The following is a 20,870-nucleotide window of genomic DNA, read 5'->3' as shown; positions in this document are numbered from 1 at the left end:
CTCTCATTTTAAGAATAAAGTTTTTTAATATTATATTTTAAATTACTGACATCTTTTTGTTGTTGATCTCTTTCATCTTTCCAAACCATCAGTAGCATCTATTAAAAACAAAATGTCTGTGTAAAATAATTTATTTTAATAACATTCATGGGATAGTTGCTGAGTGAGGTGGGGATTTTTAGGGGTGGGGTAGAGGGTGGGGTGTATAGGCTAGTGGAAGGTGAGAAGCTACTGGGGCTTAAGTCCAGTAGGAACAGAAATTTACAGCCAGGAGCAAAAGTTTTGGGCCAGGATGTCTTGGCCTTTTTTTTTTTTTTTGGCCTCCTTACTATTTTTTTAGAATTTTTTAAAAAAATTATTTATTTATTTATATTTTTGGCTGGGTTGGGTCTTCATTGCTGTGTGCAGGCTTTCTCCAGTTGCGGCGAGCAGGGGCTACTCCTTGTTGTGGGGCGCGGGCTTCTCACTGCGGTGGCTTCTCTTGTAGCAGAGCACAGGCTCTAGGCATGCAGGCTCAGTAGTTGTGGTGCACGGGCTTAGTTGCTCTGCAGCATGTGGGATCTTTCTGGACCAGGGATCGAATCCATGTCCCCTGCATTGGCAGGCGAATTCTTAACTACTGTGCCACGAGTGAAGTCCCCACTATGGTGATTTTGATGTTCCACAGGAGAAAAGGTTTCTGCAGGTCAGGAATCTGGGCATGGCTTAACTGGGTCCTCCAGCTCAGGGTCTCTCACGAGGTTGCAAACAAGTGTCCCCAAAGCTGCAGTTCTCTCAAGGCCCAACTGGGGCAGGGTGCCGTTCCCAGCTCACCCACATGGTTGATGGTGGGATTTGATTCCTTACTGGATGTTGGACTGAGGACCTCAGTTTGTCCCTGGTTGTTGGCTGGAGGGCCATGCTTAGTTCCTTGATTTATAAACCATAAAATTTTCAAGGTTTATCCACATTGCAGCATGTACTTTGCTCCTTTTTGTGGCTGAATGGTATTACAATTGTATGGCCATATCACATTTTATCCATTCATCAGATGGCTACCTGGATTGTTTCCTTTTGACTATCGTGAATAGTGCTGCTATGAACTTTTATGTACAAGTTTTATTTGAATATCTGTTTTCAATTCTTTTGGATGTATACCTGCTAGTGTTGGAGGGTCTCCCGCAGAGGCGGGGGTTGGCTGTGGCTCACCACGGGGACAAGGACACTGGCAGCAGAAGTTCTGGAAAGCACTGCCTGGCGTGAGCCCTCCTGAGCCCTCCCGGAGTCCGCCATTAGCCCCACCAAAAAGCTGTAGCCTCCAGTGCTTGGGTGCCCCAGGCCAAACAACCAACCTGCCTCCTTACTTCTGAAAGATTTATATTCTGTAATTTACCTTGGTTAAGCTTTCTTAATATCTTATTCTAAAATGTCTCATTTAATCAATAACAAGTACTGTACCACCTTCAAAATATACATTAAGCATTTCATTCACTGAATACTATCTCCATTCCTTCCAGAATATTTTACTGTGCCAAATGCAATATTCCTCTGACTCAACAGAATCTCCAATCCATTGACAGTTGACTGTTCATTGCCCCATCATTTGTCTCTTTCCTAGAACCAAAAACCTTTCCCAGAAACTTTTCAGGAGACTGACCCTCATATCTTAGTGGCTAGAACTGAATCACATGCTCTTTCTTAAACTAAAACCGTTAAGAAAAATAGAGTTACCGGGATTGAGTTAAACCAATCAGGATTTTTTTCCTGAGGTGGGGATAGAGTGATCTTCCTGAGAGGTGAATACTTACACATTGATTCCAATGAAACAGGGGGACTAAATGTTGGGTGGTTAGCCAATAGTAAGTGCTATAGCACTATGTGTTGAATTTATCTTTTAGCCTCAGCTACAAGCGACACTTTTTGTAGTCACTGCTCATTTGTCATGAATAGGGTAGGCATTAAAGACAGCTCTGTTTCCATCAATCACATTCTAGAACTTGTTCTACTAAATACTTGTTGGATGACTTTAGGTAAGGCACCTACTAACCTCTTGATTTCCACACCCACAATGTGATATAAATGTTGCTCTTCATATATCATGGGATAGCTGGGAAAATAAAATAATTATACTACATAAATGCAAAGCAATATTATTTTAGCTTCCCATACTGCTTGTTTGTTCTATTTTCATTTATTCACTCATTTGTACACCCTTTCAACAAATAGTTGTTGACAGTATACTTCATGTAAGACATGGAATAAATATTTGGGAATCAAAAAAGTTTTCACCATGGTCCTTGCATTTAAGGTATTAACCAATGAATGATTTAGCAGCAACTACTTTCTCCTGGAGTACAGAATCAGGCAAGTGTAAGATGCCTTACAAGGCAGTGTAAGATGTAAGACAAGAAAGGTAAAGTGGGGTAACGAGGGGTGTTGTTTCTGGAAACATAAAGGTCGCTTCAATTGTAGTGTGATCTACCCTATTTACTAAAGTAGCTGCAACCAAGTGTGTGAGTCCAGAGGTGCCTACATTGCTTTTCTAGCTTAGGTATTATTGCGTTTTAATATTTACTGATATATAATACAAGCAAAGCAACAAGATGGGTTTATCCTAGAACAAAACAGTGAACAAAAACTAAAAGAAGTTTGGTTCCTGCACGGGCTAGTGAGACAACATGAAATTTCCATTAATGAACTAAGTAAAAAATTGCTTAACTGATGAACTAATAAACTTGTGTTCTGAAAGTTCTCCATTCTTTGGAATGATAAGAAAACACTCATGGCTTTAAAGTCAGCCAACCAAAAGATCCAACAGATCAAAAATATTTTTCAGTTTTGGAAAACTAACATTTCAGAAAAAAAATAAGATGTTAAAACACAATTGCTATCACCTATGCTTGTTCTTGAAAAATATAGGGGAGAAGAAAGATTTTTACCAGGATTTGGAAAATATTATTTATTTCTGTAACAGGATAACAATATATTTTGGATGGAGGGGACTTCTGGAGGAAATTATGTTTCTGAGCAATAGTGCCGGCTTGTTGAAAGTCATTATAGAAAGCACAGAAAGCATATTGGTAATTTAAACTTACCATAATTTTCTACCTGGTTTCTCAAATAGTTCTGTGGATTTAGAACCAATATTTGATGGGAGGGAAGAATTCCCAACATCAAAATCCTAGGATTTGTCAGGACACTAGAAAAGAAGCTCTGCCACTGCAAAATAACTTCCTTAGCAGGGTATAATAGAGAATGTAAAAGAGCAGGTCACCTCCATTGTTGTTGTGTGGTTCCGTGAAGTTCTATTCATCAACTGAAACACAACTTAAATAATTCAGGTAAGCTTTGATACGCTGGGGAACCATACAGTGGTCAGCTTCTTTGGAGCAAAGCTGTCTTGCAGTCTGCGGAGCTTGTGATCTATGCAGCTTCCACATTCAAGCAAGGTTGAAGGGACTGCCGTTGAAGCATGGATCACTCCAGCTCTGTCCATACACATGGACCCCCTCCTCTGTTGGCTTCTTCTACTGCAGTAAAAAACAAGTAAGCACTGAATCATTAACCGACAAAGGAAAGATGAAACAGCAGGGCACTGAGATACTAGAGATAAAACCTTCTTGGCATAGGCACAAAGTTAGCTGCTTAATGTAGTTGTGAGATAATAGATATCTATGAAGAGCTGGCCATTTGTCAGTTTACTTGATTAAAAGTGATAATAAGAAATTTTAATTCTGTTTACTAAAAGTAAGTGATACTTATTTGGGGCCAGGAACTATATAAAGCACTTATGTTAACTGTTTCATTAATCTGCTGGACAATCCCATGACATAGGTATCTTCCTCACTACAGAAAACAATTGAGGCAAAGAGTTTAACTTGTTTAAAATCTCACAGATATTAAGTGATGAAGCTGGAATTTTAAAAGCCAGGAATTCTAACTTTAGAAACCATGTTCTTAGTATTTTCTATCCTTTCATAGAGAGCCTACCCTTTTTCTCACAGATATCAAGTGAAGCTGGAATTTTAAAAGCCAGGAATTCTAACTTCAGAAACCATGTTCTTAATATTTTCTATCCTTTCATAGACAGCTTACCCTTTTCCTCACAGAATTTAGATTTTTCCTTTCTTTACTGTTACTTCACCAGGAGGCCATCTTCTTTAATAACTTCTTTAAAAGTCTAGTAGATAACTGTAACTTAAAATGCTATGTATGTCATCATGCAATCTTAAGAGTAGAATGACTTTACCATTTTAAAAGTCCTATGAATAATCTGACAAAAATAACCTACCCGGGTTTCCCTGGTGGCGCAGTAGTTGAGAGTCCACCTGCTGATGCAGGGGACACGGGTTCGTGCCCCGGTCCGGGAAGATCCCACATGCCACGGAGCGGCTGGGCCCGTGAGCCATGACCGCTGAGCCTGCGCGTCTGGAGCCTGTGCTCCGCAGCAGGAGAGGCCACAAAGGTGAGAGGCCCGCGTACCGCAAAAATAAATAAATAAATAAATAAAAATTAAAAAATAACCTACCCTATTCTTTAATGTAATAGATTGATTAGAAAAGAAGTTCTACTTAAGACAAATTAGAAAAATGTAGAACTGAGTTCAGTTTTCTTTTCCACTCTGAAAGACACAACAGATAATGTTTACTTCTGGATAAAACTGCACAACCATTAGCAATCCAAATCTTCGATTCTCAGTTGGATCCTCAGAGCTGAACATCCAAACTTCTACTTTTTTCCCCTTTTCTCTCAATTGCAAATCTAAGCCATTTCTACATTCCATGGGACTTAATTCCCATTCCTCCATCTCTTCAGACAATCTTGCTTCCTATGTCACAGAAGAAAGTGAGGCCACCAGGCCTGAAATCCATGAATTCTCTGCCTCTAGACCAACAAATTTATCCACATGTGCATCCATCCTTTCAATTCTCCTTCAGAAGATAAAGTCTCCTCTCCTTCTGGTCCAAATCAAATTCTCTGTGCTCTTGGTTCCACTCTCTTTCATCTCTTCAAGGAAGTTGAACTATTAATTTTCCATTCTATCTCTTGTGTTGTGGTAGATTTGTCAAATACATTGCTGCCATGCCCACAGCCTCTTATAATGGAAGGGAAACCACCCAGTCTTTGCAAAGGGGCAGCCATGTTTTGTACCATACAAATTCTTGTGTACTAACTGATTGGACAAGGTGGGCATCTATTTCAAAGGGCAGCCAATTTACAGGCTGGTAGAGAATTAATACATGGCCTGGTATGAAAACTTTTCAAAGGTGCTCACTGCTTTAAGAATGAGAGACCCATTTTAAGTGAGATGAGTGGATTTTTATTATTAGAAAAGTTATGAAATGATCTTTGATGCATGTCTTGCCTGTGAAAGTCATTCACTTTAAGGTGGAAGTAAGTTTACACTGTATGGTTGCTAGAGACCTAAGCATCTCAGTACAGAAATAATAACAACATTGAACATTATGATAAAAATATCACTCATAGGGCTTCCCTGGTGGTGCAGTGGTTGGGGGTCCGCCTGCCGATGCAGGGGACGTGGGTTCGTGCCCCGGTCCGGGAGGATCCCACGTGCCGCGGAGCGGCTGGGCCCGTGGGCCATGGCCGCTGGGCCTGCGCGTCCAGAGCCTGTGCTCCACAACGGGAGAGGCCACAGCGGTGAGAGGCCCGTGTACTGCAAAAAAAAAAATCATTCATAGCAGCCTATTATACTGGGTTTAATCATGTCTGACTCTCACTAAAATCCTGCAATGTAGGTTCTAATATGCCTATTTTCAGGTAAGGAAACCAAGGCTCAGAGAACTTGGGTAGGTTTCTGAGGTTAATGTGTCACTGAGCTGTAGTCTGGATCCAAAGCTTATGGGCTCTTTGTCCTTTTTATGCTGCTTTTTCCTAGCCAAAAACATGAAGGCATTGATTAATTTTATCATTTGTCATCTTGGCTTGACACCAAAGATGATTAGAGTTGGTTTACATAGGTATATAACCAGCATAAATTAATGAGTAATTAGAGGAAGAAAAATAAAATCAAGCTAGGGGCAAATTTAGTGTTTTGTAAATATTTAGGCAGGGTCTCTAAAGATTGTTTCATTAGGAAGGAGTGATGCCATTAGGAAGACTTGGTAGCTCCTGAGGACTCAAAAGATTGGGCATGAGAGGTGATCATTATTAAATACATATACTAAGTAAAATATATTGAGACACATCTAGCACAAATGCTTGCTGAATAAAGTTAGAAATATTACCAAGCACCTCAACCTATAAAATATAAGGTTAAGAAGTCCATAAAGGGGGGTGGGAGGGACAAATTGGGAGATTGGGATTGACATATACACACTACTACACTGTATATTGTGTATATATAATACATAACTAGTAAGGACCTGTTGTATAGCACAGGGAATTCTACCCAGTACTCTAATGGCCTATATGGGAAAAAAAATCTAAAAGAGTGGATATAAGTATATGTAGAACTGCATCACTGTGCTGTACACCTGAAACTAAAACAACATTGTACATCAACTCTACTCCAATAAAAATTTTTTTAAAAAGGAAGTTCATACAGAGTAGATATTCAATAAATATTAATTTGAGCAAAGTTCTGTGACAATATCACTGACCGTGACTATTCAGGCATTGACATTCCACAAAATGGCATACCAAAAAAGAACATATTCTAAAGATGGTTACCTGCCACAGAACAGCTTAAAATTTGCAGCATTCAAGTCGGAATCTATTCTTGATTTTACACCATTTTCTTCACTGGGTTAACATTAAGAGGTATACCTCTCTGGACCGGAGGGGCACTTTTAAGGAGAAAAGGAGTAAAGATGGAGGCGGACTTACCAAGAGCAATTTAATGGTGTCTTTGAAGGAAAAGCTGCACTTATAAAAACATGGCCCAAACTTCCTTCAATCTGGATCACCGTATGACTTAATACTTATTCTTTTTCCAGCTGGCATATGAACTAGGGTTCAAGTGGAGAAACCAAGGTATTCTTCAGATTTATGATTTGGGGGGAGCAATAACCTACGAAAAATCGTTGGGGTTGATTTGAATATGTCATTACGTGGGAGGAGAGTTTGGACTCGGAGTGGCGGTAAATACACATCTTGTTTGCTTCACACAGATCAGCTCATACTTATAATGGAGTAAATCTGTTGGGCCACGATTCAATGCGCCCGTTAGCAGGATTGCTGTCTCTACTGTCTAAACCCTTGGTATCAACAAGCATAGTTCTTCTGGGGTGCTGTCCCCCTGATGTCAGCTTTGTTGGTCCAGGTCAGAATACTACCAAAAGCTCAGGAATTAAATTTCCTGGAGAACTGAGACTCTTTCCAGGTTCGCCTCTGCCTTAATGTATAGGGATTCATTTCAAACTCTAATGAGGGGGAGTAAATCTTGGGCTCCAGGAGGCATGCTGGGCCCGGGCCCTGGGGTTTGCATTTTCCGTCACCGCCTCAGGTGGATTTGATGCAGCTGGTTCAAAATACATTTTGAAAAACAGAGTAGAATGGGGTATGGATGATGATACAGAAGTCAGCTCTTAAAAGGTGTCCTGTTTTGGCAGCTTTGGAGACTTAAGGCTGAGTCCCGGCTTATTCACACCCTAGAGAATTTAAACAGCGGGGGAGTCGTTGAGTCAGTCCCTGAGGCGCCGCCAGCTACAAGGAAACTCGCCCACGCTCGGGGGTGCAGGCGACGCCGGCTCCACCTAAGCCACAGGTCTCCGAAGCGCCTCGAGGATTTCTACCGGCTTCACCCGAGCCACAGGGCCACTGGGCTCCTCGGAGCGTCCAGCCCGCATTCTCGGTACGCCGGCAGCAGTGGCGGCCTCCTCACAGCCTGAGAGCTGGTTACGCGCAGTGATTCCCGGGGTGGGGCACCGGCCGGAAGCACCGGCCGGGCCCGCCCCCTGCCCTCCGGAGCCGGAAGCCGTCGACTGAGCCGGTATGTTTCCCTCCGCGGGCCGCAGTGCATCATGCTCCGTGGCCCTTGCCGCCTCTTCAGGGTCTCCGTGGCACCCGTCGCGGCCCTGGCTGTGGCGCTGGTCTCGTCGCTCTCTCGCTGCTCCCTCCTGGAGCCGGAGGACTGCGTGGTCTCGCCGCTCAGCCCCTACTTCGGCACCAAGACTCGCTACGAGGATGCCAACCCCGGGCTGCTGCCGGACCCCGAGGCGCCACGGCGGGACCCACAACTGCTGGAGGAGACCTGCACCCCGGTACAGCTGGTCGCCCTCATCCGCCACGGCACCCGCTACCCGACCACCAAACAGATCCGCAAGCTGCGGCAGCTGCACGGACTGCTGCAGGCCCGCGGGCCCGGGGATGACCGGATCCGCGCTGCCGGCGGCGGCGACCTGGGCGCTGTGCTGGCCAACTGGCCGCTGTGGTACGCGGACTGGATGGACGGGCAGCTGGTGGAGAAGGGGCGGCAGGACATGCGACAGCTGGCCCTGCGCCTGGCCTCCCTTTTCCCGGTCCTCTTCAGCCGAGAAAACTGCGGCCGCCTGCAGCTAGTCACCAGCTCCAAGCACCGCTGCGTGGACAGCGGCGCCGCCTTCCTGCAAGGACTGTGGCAGCACTACCACCCTGGGTTACCGCCGCCCGACGTCGCAGGTGACCACCCCGGGCCGCCCAGCCAGTGCCCTGCCTCGGTCCTCCCCCAGATCCCGGACTTCCCCGGTCCCAGCCTCTCCTTACTTCCTTCTGTCCCCAGCCCCCCATCCCATGGGATGTTCAGGACTTGGCTCTCTCCCTTATCCTCGTACATAATGTTCATTTTTTCATTCATCAGGGATGAGTTTGGCACTTTCTACGTGCAGGACGCTGTGGTAGACGTTGGGGGATCCAGTAAGAAGGGAGACAGGCCAGGGCAGTTTTTGATCACCCATTCCCAAAATTAATTTCTCCATCTGAGCACCAGCCCCTCTCCCCTTCCTCCTTCTCTGGCGACTAGTTCTGCAGTTCGGCGCACTTTTTTTTTTTAAATCTAGGACTTTTCTTCCTCAGGTTTTACTTCTGATACTAATACTATTTGGGTTTTGTTTTGTTTTTGTTTTTTTTTTCATTTAGCAGCTTTTTCAGATATTAATTCTAGACCTACAACCTATTTTGGGAAGTACTCTCAAACTTCCTTTACTGCTCTGCTTTTTTCTCTATTTTGATTTTGCATGTACTATAGAGTTACTCTCCTTGTAGCTGTGGTCCATGGTCATGGCACAGTACTTTACTAATTTAGTCCATTACCAATACTTTTGCAAAGTTTGAGAGATCGTCTAGCGGAGCTCTTTTATTTCACAGGTGAAGAAGCTGAGCCTAAGAAAATGCCCTGCTGATTGTCCTTTCTTAGTTTGAGGCCCAGAATCCAGGTCTTCTGTTTTCCCTCAAATGATGCTTTTTCCTTAGAAAATGTTTTAAAAGTCACATAATAATAATAGCAAACACTTAATGCTTGCTATGTGCTAGGCATGCCTACATTTATTTCACAAAATCCTTACAACAGCTCTCTGAGGTTGATTGTATTTCTCCCCCTCTTAACCGGTGAGGAAATTGAGACATAGAAACACTAATTTGCCTAATTTCAAATGAGTAGGTATGAACCCAGGAAATCTGATTTAGAGCTTGGTCTCTTAACCATTACACTGTATGTACAGCTTCCATTTGTCCTGTAACTTAAGGATAAGAATGAAAACATGACATTTTTGTGCCAGAGAGATGAACAAGTGCTAATATTTTCTTGATCAGCTTTAAGGTCAAAGTTGAGGTGAGGCATCATTTAGCTTTAAAAAGCCCAAGCAAAAAATAAATTAGAAGTAGACTGGTTTGTCATTTCTCTAATAGCATTCTCTCTTAAGCCGTTCAGCCATCTCCAAGGGGTTCTTCCATTGACTCTGTCATGTGTTACGACTCTGTCATGACTCTGTGGGTAACTCGGTTGGCTGACTTGTCTTTAGTCACTTGTTGAATCATGCTTTTTAATATAGCTAGACTTTTTTCCATTGATATGAATGAAGATTTCCCACAAATCTGTTAAATTAACTGAACGTTGAAAGCAGAACATACTTCAATATAGTACTATATATGTATATAGTGTATACCAGAAAGGGACTACTGGACCTCCTGGGATGAATGAATTTTTGCCCTTAGATGGATTATGAGAATGGGCATTTGCCAGCCATGGATCAAAATAGTTCGGGATAAGCCACCCCTCACAATTTTCAGTATCAGAGATTAAACCCTTTGCTTAGCTGCTTCATTATTATCTACAGACAATTGTTTTGCCTGTTGTGTACATCTGGGCTTTGGAGGGAAGCCACTGAATTGGATTTTGTATTCTTACAGAAACAGAACAATGCCTTTGTTTCTATTTAAAGAATAGCAGTAATTAGATAATAGCAGGGATGAATTATCCAGATCCACTTAGGAAATTTTGAGGCCACAGAAAAGGATGACAAAGATCACTTATTTTCCTAGTAATTTCTTAAGAACTGTAATCTGATTGCCAATTAAAATTGGCAGAATTATTCATTTCAGGAGCTCCTGAAATGGATACACACACACATACATATAGATATTTTCACATACACATCTGAAGCAAAATGGTATAACTAGGCATAATTTTCTTATTTTAATTACAGAAATGTATACTTGGTGTTCTTTTCATGGTAAATTATTGGAGAAATGATGACTGGAATCTGTGTATTTTTAAATATGACTCTGAGAAAACTTAAAAGGCACCCCAGTAGTTGAAGCATGATTACGAATGCTTTTCTAGTATGTATTTGTTACCGAATTGGGGAAATAATGTTAATACATAAAATTCTAAATGGGAAGTTATTCTGGAGCTTCAGTTAGAAAATAAACCGAATCAGAAGCATCTAGCACAATGAAATACAGAAGACCTGAAACTTTAATGCATTTTGTGCTATTGTCAGTAGTTTTTGTCCAAAGCAGTCTTTTGTAAAGGAACACAGGATTGAGAAACTTAATTGAGAAAATAAAATACTCTATTTTTAGACTTTGGCTTAGAGTAGTAAAACAGAGCCTGTCTGTTGAATTCTCTCTCACCTTGTAATTAGAAATGTTGCTAATCTTTAGATTGTTTTCTCAAATTTTCTGTGCCTGATGGAAACAGTACTTAGGTAATAGATTTTTACACTTTTTATGACATTCATATCTAATTATTTTTGTTTTCTTTAAGAAAACATTCATTTCACCTTTATTTCATAATGTAGTATTGCTCTAACATTTTATTTTATCTTTGATATTTTCTGTTTCTTTAGTCTTTTTTAGTGTATCCTCTCATGAGCTAACAATTATTACAAATGGGGAATAGTTTTGCCCTATGTCTTTCTTGAGCAGTGTGTACTTATTTCAGACATGTCAATGAATAAATAGGTTTTTAGGGTTCCTAACAAAATTTTCCTGGAGATATATATATATACACACACACACACATACATACATACATACATACATACACACAATTATTTTTTTCCCTTTCAGACATGGAGTGTGGACCTCCAAGAATTAATGATAAATTAATGAGGTTCTTTGATCATTGTGAGAAGTTTTTAACTCAAGTGGAAAGGAATGCTACGGCTCTTTATCATGTAGAAGCCTTCAAAACTGGACCAGAAATGCAGAACATTTTAAAAAAAGTTGCAGGTATTTTGCAAGTGCCAGTCAACAACTTAAATGCAGGTAATGTGCCTATTATCTCGCATTTGAACTCTGAAATAGTTTAAGTGGTTTTTAAACTCTGAACATGGAAAAATATGGAAGCATAAAGTTATTCCTCTTAAAGGACCACAATTGATTTTATGTTGAGAAAATAATGTGTTCTAGGTCAAGAAAATTCTGTATCTCATGCTTACTATTCTTAAATTCAGATTCTTCTTTGAGTTTTATGTAAATTCATACACAAGACTCTTGATGTATCTTGGAATTTTTTTTGTTTGTTTTGAGGGCAAAGTTATATAAAGCTTCAACTCTAAACATTATTTATAAAACAAAAATTATCTTTTTCTGAATTATCTCCTCTTAAAGTGATACAAATGGAAAGTCATATAAATTCTTTAGCTTTTAAAGCAGTTCAGAAGTACATGTTAATGTTTTGAGAGGGGTTAAGTTTTTAAAAAGTACTGTGATTTTTTTTTTTTCTTTGAAGCTTTTGTACCTAGAGATGCTGAGAAAATGAGCAGTCATGTATGTCATAAGCTATTGCAGTGGATGGGTTGACTGTGCCACCTGGGACACTTTAGGGTGAAAGGAAACACTATTAATAATTATGCTGGGAGAGCAGGTGGAAAACCAAGGTACATGGTTACCTAGCAATGAGAAATTAAGAAAAAATAATAAGATTTTTTTTCCTGTTTTCTAGGAATGTATAATCCATACAGCAGATATTGACAGATATATAGAGTGTGATTTCATTATACTGTGAATAAATTTCCAAAGACTAGAAATAGGAAATGTTGGGAATAAATTAAGTAGACTAGAACATGTCAATCCTGGTGTCTGAATGCTTTATAAGGATCAAAAAAGTGAAGATGCCTAGACTGGCATCTAAAATTGAGTTTTTTCTCTTTTCTTCAACTGGCTATACATTGGGGTCGTTTGCAGAGCTTTAAAAATTATTTCATTTGGGAAATAATTCAAGTATATAGATAATAATAAAGGCTAATGAGTATTTGTATACCCACAACTTAGTTTGATCAGATTTTAACATTATGGTTCACTTAGTTGCTTTAAATAAATTGAGGGTCCTTTGTCCCTCTCTAGGATCTCATTCCTTTCCTTTTCTCCCAGAGGTAACCATTGTCATGAATTGAGCATTTAAGTCATCCCATGCCAGTTTTTATATTTATGTTTCTATGACTAAATGGGGCATTTTGCAGATTTTTAAACTTTTAGGAATGGTATCAAACTATGGTATTAGTCTGAAATTTGATTTTAATTCAACTTTGCATTTTTTATTTAATGTGTGTAATTCTAGTTCTGCATTTTAAACTTATGTACAGAATCCCATTATGTAATACCAGCATCTAGCCATTATTCTGCTGGTGGGCATTTAAGATTGTTGAAGATTTTTTTAAAAACACTATTTCTAGTCTCTGACTTGACAAGAATTATTTGTATTTTACTGATGGGGTAACTGAGAGCAACTTTTTTTTGGAGGCAATATTAGCATAGTGGTTAAAATTATGGGTTCTGGAATTGGACTGTTTGGAATTCGACTATTCGATTCTTGACTTTGTTATATTATTGACTAACTCTGTGATCTTTGGCAAGTTCCTTAATATCACTGTGCCATAGTTTCTTTCTCTGTACAATGGATATAGGAATTGTACCTGCCTCACAGGATTATTGCAAGGATTATATGAGATTAATTCATGCAAAGCATTAGCACAGTACGTGGCACAGAGTAACTGTTCAAAAATATTTTAGCTATTTAAATACTTTTTTTTTTTTTGCATAGAAAGGTGATGCTGTATGTATTTTCTGTAACTTATTTTTACTTAGCAATGTATCTGTCTCATTTTTAAAAATTCTGTTATTTTATAGGATATATATGATTACTTTTTTAGGTAAATGATAGTTAAAAATTTATTTAACCCATCATCAAGTTTTACTGGTCAGAGAGGCTGGAGCTAATACAGTCCAAATTCTTTATTTTATAGGAAATTACATTCCTACTAAGGTTTTTCTTAGTTTTTAACTCTTTGAAATAACGCAACAGTGGACATTCTTATAGTCTGCTTTTTGCACTTGAGAGTTTATAAGGTAACTATAGGTAGAATTGTTGGCTTAAGGTGCATGAATATTTTACATCTTAACATATACTTCCAAATTGTTCTCTGAAGGTGTAGAAAAATTTATATCAGCAATATGTGAGAATGCTCATTTCCCCCAATTCATCTGACAGTGGATATTATTAGTCATTTTGACTTTTGCCAATTTAATTAATGAAAAATGATATCTAGCTTTAATTTGCATTTCTTTGGTTACTTGTAAGATTGAACATCTTTTCCTATGTTTATTAGCTATTTCATTCCTTCTGAGGATTGCCTCTTCATAACCTTGGCCATCTTCTATTGGATTATTTTTATGTTTTTTCTTATTGATCATAGGTACCCTTTATGTGTTATGGATATATTAATTATATGTCCTTTGATATTGCTTGACAAAAGAATAAATCCTTTGCCTATTTTGGGTTGAGACCCAGGAAGCCTAGAGTGACTTACCCAAGATAATTAGTGTCAGAGTCCGGTCTCATAGTGTGATTTTTCCCTCTTTGTTTCTCTCCTTGACCCTTTGCTTCACCTTCCTCCTGACTCCTCAGTCTGCCTTTTCTTTGTTCTTTACCTTTTGCAGTCTTCTCTTCTTTTTTATATCCTTCTCTGTACTTGCTTCTTCTTAATAGTTATAATGTGAATTGTGTAGTTAAAAGAACTGTTCAATAAATGTTCTTTGTCATTACTGACTTTCAAGTTGGGGACTAAAACCTTTTATAACTTTATCTCCCCTCCTCTAATCCTCTAAAAGTAACAAAATCAAGTTATGTTTTATGTAGTAAGTCCTTGGCATTCTGTAGATATTCAGCCTTTGGAAAACTGCAGGAAATAGTAACCTACAAATTTTACCTTTTTTTTTCTCTCAGATTTAATTCAGGTAGCTTTTTTCACCTGTTCATTTGACCTGGCAATTAAAGGTGTTAAATCTCCTTGGTGTGATGTTTTTGACATAGATGATGCAAAGGTAAGTATTACTTTTGCAGTTTCTTTGCTTTTTTTTTTGCATGGTTTTCATTGTTGTCTTTATTTGAAGCAGCTTTTCAAAAAATAAGCAGAGTAGGGAACATTAAGTGCCTTTGACTATCTTGTAATTTTCCTTAAAAAGAGAGATTAATTGTTCAGATAGGACCTACCTACTTGTAAATAGTTTAGGTTCATAAAACTCTGGAAAACATTCTTCCATTGTGATTTGATTTCTAAGTCCACCCAGTTAAAAACCTACTTAACCCATCATCAAATTTTACTGCTGGAAAGGATCATAGAGCTAATATAATCCAAATTCTTCTTTTTATAGGAAGCCAAAGCTCAGAGAGGATGAATGGTTTTCCAAATACCTATTCTTTTATAAAGTTTTCATAATAAATAGAGTTCTGTTTTCTACCCAGTGATGGCAGTGATTCATCTTGGTTCTGCCTGGCTACTTTGTATTCCCTTTCGTTCCTCTTCATTCATGTTGTTTCTTTGTAGACTTTTAGACTCTAGAGAGAGAAGGGCAGACAGACCTCTGGTGACTATAAAGGAGGCAAATTCTGATCAAATCTGGGATGCTGGGAGCCAGAGAGGTGGGGTAGGAAAGTGTTAATTGTTTTCTTAAGTATTGAGGATCAAGGCATTGGATAGAATTCTGATGGATGAGAGTAAGATGTATCTTTATGTATGGGTCATTCAGAAATACGGACTTTAGAAACTTCAGTCATCCCTTGCATATATATGGAACCTTCAGCATTCTGTATGAAAATCAATTATTAACTTCAGAATTTAACCTCAAATTTTGAAAAGAAGTGTACTATTTGTCAGTTAGAAGCAAGCTTTTAAGCTGAGAGCTAATGTACATTTGAAAGTAAAACAAGTGCTTTATTTTGTTAATTAAAGACTAAAGTGACCAACAACCAGATTAAAGGTGATTTTTCTGTAGTATTATGCCAATGCAGATGTAGGGCCTAGCCGGTAAGTTGGAAGAAGGGAAAAGAGCCCTCGATGGTTGCTTGCTCTAGGATGCTGAGCGCCAGAAGTAATAGGTGTATGTATTTCCTCTCTGTGCTCCTGAATTGCTCCCTGATGATCTACTTTTTCTCTGTCTCAAGTACTCAAAACACTTCTCATCTCCTCTAAACGTCCATAACTATCACTTCAGAAACATCCTGGCCTACCCTTCTTTGAAATACTCTATGCTTAGGATGATCATAAAATTTATGTTCTAAATTGAATACTTTATTTTTTATAAATTTATTTATTTATTTTTAGCTGCATTGGGTCTTCGTTGCTGTGCACGGGCTTTCTCTAGTTGTGGCGAGTGGGGGCTACTCTTTGTTGTGGTGCGCGGGCTTCTCATCGCAGTGGCTTCTTGTTGCAGAGCACAGGCTCTAGGCACGCAGGCTTCAGTAGTTGTGGCACGCAGGCTTCAGTAGTTGTGGCTCGCAGGCTCTAGAGTGCAGGCTCAGTAGTATGGTACATGGGCTTAGTTGCTCCACGGCATGTGGGATCTTCCCGGCCCAGGGCTCGAACCCGTGTCTCCTGCACTGGCAGGTGGATTCTTAACCACTCCACCACTAGGGAATCTCCTAAATTGAATACTTTTAAAAGTGAAAGGGGAACCAGTAATAATTACACCAGTATAGGTATAAACTGAGACTTATGGTCACCATTCACTTGTGTCAAAATTCCTCACCTCCCTTTTCTCCCTACCTAGATTGCTGTAGGGGAAAAAGCCAATAAACAGAATTGAAGGGATTTTCAGTATTGTGTAAATGACTGAGGGGTGTGGGCAAAAGGGAAATTTACTTTTTAACAGAAGAACAACTTATTTGCCCAAGTTACTACAGTTGTTGGAATATTTGGCATATGCTTACCTGGCTATCTGCCCTTTTTGTATTCTGAGTAGCTATATCCATGTGGTCCCTTACTTCCAAAGACCAACAACTCTGTGCTTTTATTTCCATATCGTAAAAGATGGAACTATTAGGTGACTTAGATTCTATGCTACTTGTTTTTCTTTTCCTTTTATTTTTAGGATTACCCTTTTATCTCTTTATTGCATATGAACTTCTCTCTTTTTTTCCCCACAAGTTATTTTCAAAAATTTCAAACTGACAGAAGTTGTAAGAATAACAGAATGAACATTCATGTCCTTCACCTATATTCACCAGTTTTTAACCTTTTTTGCCACATTTGTTTTTCTTTCTTTATAATCTATTAGTTTCCTATTGCTGCTATAACAGATTACTGCAAACTTAGTGGTTGAAAGCAACACAAATTTATTATCTTACAGTTCTGGAAGTCAGAAGTCCAAAATGAATTTTACAGGGCTAAAATCAAGGTATCAACAGTGGGCTGTGTTCTCTCTGGAGACTCTAGGGGAAAATCTGTTCCTTGCCCTTTTCCAGTCTCTAGAGCCCACCTGCATTCCTTGTATCACTATGACCACGGCTTCATTGTTATATCTCCTACTGTGTCCTTCCTGCCTACTTCTTATAAGGATCTTTGTGATTATTGGGCCCATCTAGATAGTCTAGGATAATTTTCCATCTTAAGCTCCTTAACTTAATCACATTTGCAAATTCCCTTTTATCATGTAAGATAACATTCATTGGTTGTAGGCGTTAGGATGTAGACATCTTTGAGGGACATTTATTCTGTCACATATATATGTAACCTTTTTCTTTCTAAACATCAAGACACTTCACCCTTAAATACTTGGACATACATCTAAACAAGAAACTTCTCCTACATAATCATAATAAAATGTAAATTTACATATGCATATATAGTACAGTATTGTCTAATATACAGTCAGTATTCGTGTTTTCACACTTGTCTTAATAGAATCCTATATTGATAGCTTTTATTTAAAAAAAATTTTTAAACATCTTTATTGGAGTATAATTGCTTTATTACGGTGTGTTAGTTTCTGCTTTATAACAAAGTGAATCAGCTATACATATACATATATCCCCGTATCTCCTCCCTTTTGCATCTCCCTCCCACTTTTTTTTAAATTCAGGATCTAATCAAGGATCATTCATTGTATTTATTTGTCATGCCTTTAATCTAGAAGAGTGTTCCAGCCTTTCTTTTGTCTTTTATACACTGGCATTTTGCAGGCATCTAGGCCAGCTTTTTTGCAGAATGTCTTTGTGTCTGTTTTTTCACTTAAGATTAGATTGGGGTTTAAACATTTTTGACAAGAATACTATATAAGTATTCTTATATAGTGCGTCTAATCAGAAGGAATGATGTCAGTTTGTCACATCACTGATGATGATATGTTTGATCATATGATTAAAGTGGCACCTTCCAGATTTCTCCATTGTGTAGGTACCTTTAAACAACTTCTCATATTTTTTTTGAACTTTATTTATTTTTTATACAGCAGGTTCTTATTAGTTATCCATTTTATACATTTTAGTGCACATATGTCAGTACCAATCTCCCACTTCATCCCACCGCCGCTTTCAAAGAACTTCTCATTTAAATGACCATGATTTGAAAATTTGAAATACATGTTTAAATTAATTGAATAAGAGACTTTCTTTTTATATAGTAAAAGCAAATAAGTTAGATTCTTCATTAAAAAATATAAAGTTTTCTTTCTTTTTTTTTTTTTTTTTTGTGGTATGTGGGCCTCTCACTGTTGTGGCCTCTCCCATTGTGGAGCACAGGCTCCAGACGTGCAGGCTCAGCGGCCATGGCTCACGGGCCTAGCCGCTCCGTGGCATATGGGATCTTCCTGGACCGGGGCACGAACCCGTGTCCCCTGCATCGGCAGGCGGACTCTCAACCACTGCGCCACCAGGGAAGCCCTAAAGTTTTCTTTTGATTTAGATGTTTCCTGTGATTTTTTTTTCTTTTTCAGTAATTTGACACAAAAATCTCTGCTTAGGACTTTTCACTATGAAATAGGTTTACATACTGAAGTATTTACAGATGCAATAAAATGATGTCTGGGATTTGCTTTAGCATAATCCAGTGGTGGTGGTAGGGGCATAACTGAAACAGAATTGGCCAAGTGTTAATTGTTGTTGAAGTTGGATGAGAGGTACGTGGGGGTTCATTATTCTCCTGTTCTCTATTTTTATGTTTGAAATTCTTTATTAAAAATGTTTTAAGGGGCTTCCCTGGTGGTGCGGTAGTTAACAATCCATCTGCCAATGCAGGGGACACGGGTTCAATCTCTGGTCAGGGAAGATCCCACATGCCGCGGAGCAACGAAGCCCGCGCACCACAACTGCTGACCTGCGCTCTAGAGCCCGCGAGCCACAACTACTGAAGCCCGTGTGACTAGAGCCCGTGCTCCGCAACAAGAGAAGCCACCACAATGAGAAGCCCGCGTACCGCAACGAAGAGTAGCCCCCGCTTGCCGCAGCCAGAGAAAGCCCACGCACAGCAACGAAGACCCAACACAGCCAATATAAATAAAATAAATTAATTTATAAAAAAAATGTTTTAAGAATTAAAAATGAATAGAAATGTATGAAATTCTAAGAATTCTGGATATTATTAGATATCCAAGACCTTATGAAATGCTGGTCCATCTGTGCCTTCATTCAGCAGATATTGTTTGAGTGCCTGCTCCATGCCAGGCACTTGGTTGAAGCTGAAGATAGTAACATAAGATAGGCATTGTCCTCAAAGAATGTCACAAGGAGTGAAAGACAAAAAAACCATTGCAAGACAATGGGATGGCTATAACAGAAGTATATATAATGTATAGTGATACACAAAGGAGGAAGTTGATTAATGGCAGTCAGGTAAACCTTACAAAAGAAATGACACATGAACTATGTACTTCTCTGTGGGATAGCTTTTTGCAGCTTTGTGTCTATCTTCTACTGTAACAAGTATATCTAGATTTTCTATCTCATCTGGGGTCGGTTTTGGTATTTAATATTTTCTTGTAAAAGTCATTCATGTTCTCCAGGTTTTCAGATTTATTTGTGGAGTTTGGCAAATTTATCTCATGATTTAAAAAAATGTCTTCCTTCTATATCTGAGATTATGTCCCCATTATTATTACTTATTTGTGTATCTGCATTTTCTTTATTATGTTAGTTTAGTGTCTACTAATTTATTACTTTTTCCCAAGAAACAGTTTAGCTATGTTTTGAACTTTATGTAATGGAATCATCCAGTATGTGTTTTTTTGTATCTAGTTTTTTATCAACATTATGTTTTTAAGATTTATCTGTGGTGCTGCACGTAGCTATAGTTCAGTTATTTTTATTGCTGTATAGTATTCCATTACATGAATTACCATAGTTTTTTAATCCATTATCTTGTTGGTGAACATTTGGGTTGTTTTCAGTTTGGGACTATTATGAATATTCTTGTGTATGTCTATAGGTGTGTATGTACACATTTCTGAAGGTCTATGTCTGTAGTAGAATTGCTGGATCATAGGATATGCAGAACTTCAAATTTACTAGATAATGCCCAATTATTTTTTGGAGCTGTTCCAGTTTATATTTCTATCTTTATGCTTCTTTCCATATATTTTTTTTCTTGTTTTGGACTCTTTCTTTTTTAAATGATTATTTTATTTTCTTAAGTCTTTGGAATTCATGATACTGTGTTTATTTAATTATAGTTTTCATTTTCTCTGTAGCAGAATTTCTAGGGTGAGGGGTTTTTTTTCTGGCTATTTTATCTGTGTAGCAGTCTTGTTTTTAATTTGTATGTTTGTAAAGATACCAGCACCTTTTAAATTATTACTCATCTTTGCAGTGAATTCAGCTTTTACTTCTCAGACGGCCAGTAGGGATGAGCAGCTATTCAGAGATAAGTCGTGTTCCTTCCAGTTTGGAGTTTTTCTCTGAGATTCTTTGTAGAATGCTTCTTGTAAAGATGGAAGATCAGTCTGTTTCCTGTAATGGTGTTACATACTGTCCAGGGAGGCTCCTCTTAGACTTCGTTCTTATTGTTTCAAGCAAAGGATTATTGGATCTACTCCTGCAAGTGTATCATGTGCTTTGAGGATCTGTCTTCTGTTGGTTTTATCTGAGGGGTTTTGTTTGTGTTTTGTTTGATTTTCACTGCATTTGGCAGTCCTTCCTCATTTATGGTGGTGGCTCAGGGTACAGAGGTCTCCTAATTTCT

The 20,870-nt window shown here is 38.8% G+C and overlaps 1 protein-coding gene and 1 pseudogene across 2 annotated transcripts in view; both read left to right on the top strand.

Moving 5' to 3' along the window:
• Positions 1-7,829, top strand: part of LOC136136015 (rab GTPase-activating protein 1-like pseudogene) — a 15,514-nt pseudogene extending 7,685 nt beyond the window's left edge.
• A 132-nt stretch (positions 7,830-7,961) lies between these two features.
• The window catches only part of MINPP1 (multiple inositol-polyphosphate phosphatase 1), a 43,666-nt gene continuing 30,757 nt past the window's right edge, over positions 7,962-20,870 (top strand). Inside the window, exons 1-3 of one of the 2 annotated variants that reach the window (XM_065894669.1) lie at positions 7,962-8,598; positions 11,488-11,685; positions 14,645-14,742. In XM_065894669.1, coding sequence (XP_065750741.1) covers positions 7,962-8,598; positions 11,488-11,685; positions 14,645-14,742 — 933 coding nt within the window. The remainder of the gene's footprint in view (positions 8,599-11,487; positions 11,686-14,644; positions 14,743-20,870) is intronic. The other variant, XM_065894670.1, reaches the window with a different exon arrangement.

Source organism: Phocoena phocoena, chromosome 16, assembly GCF_963924675.1.
Source record: "Phocoena phocoena chromosome 16, mPhoPho1.1, whole genome shotgun sequence".
In the NCBI taxonomy this organism is placed as follows: Eukaryota; Metazoa; Chordata; class Mammalia; order Artiodactyla; family Phocoenidae; genus Phocoena; species Phocoena phocoena.
This window is presented reverse-complemented; position numbering and strand designations above follow the sequence as displayed.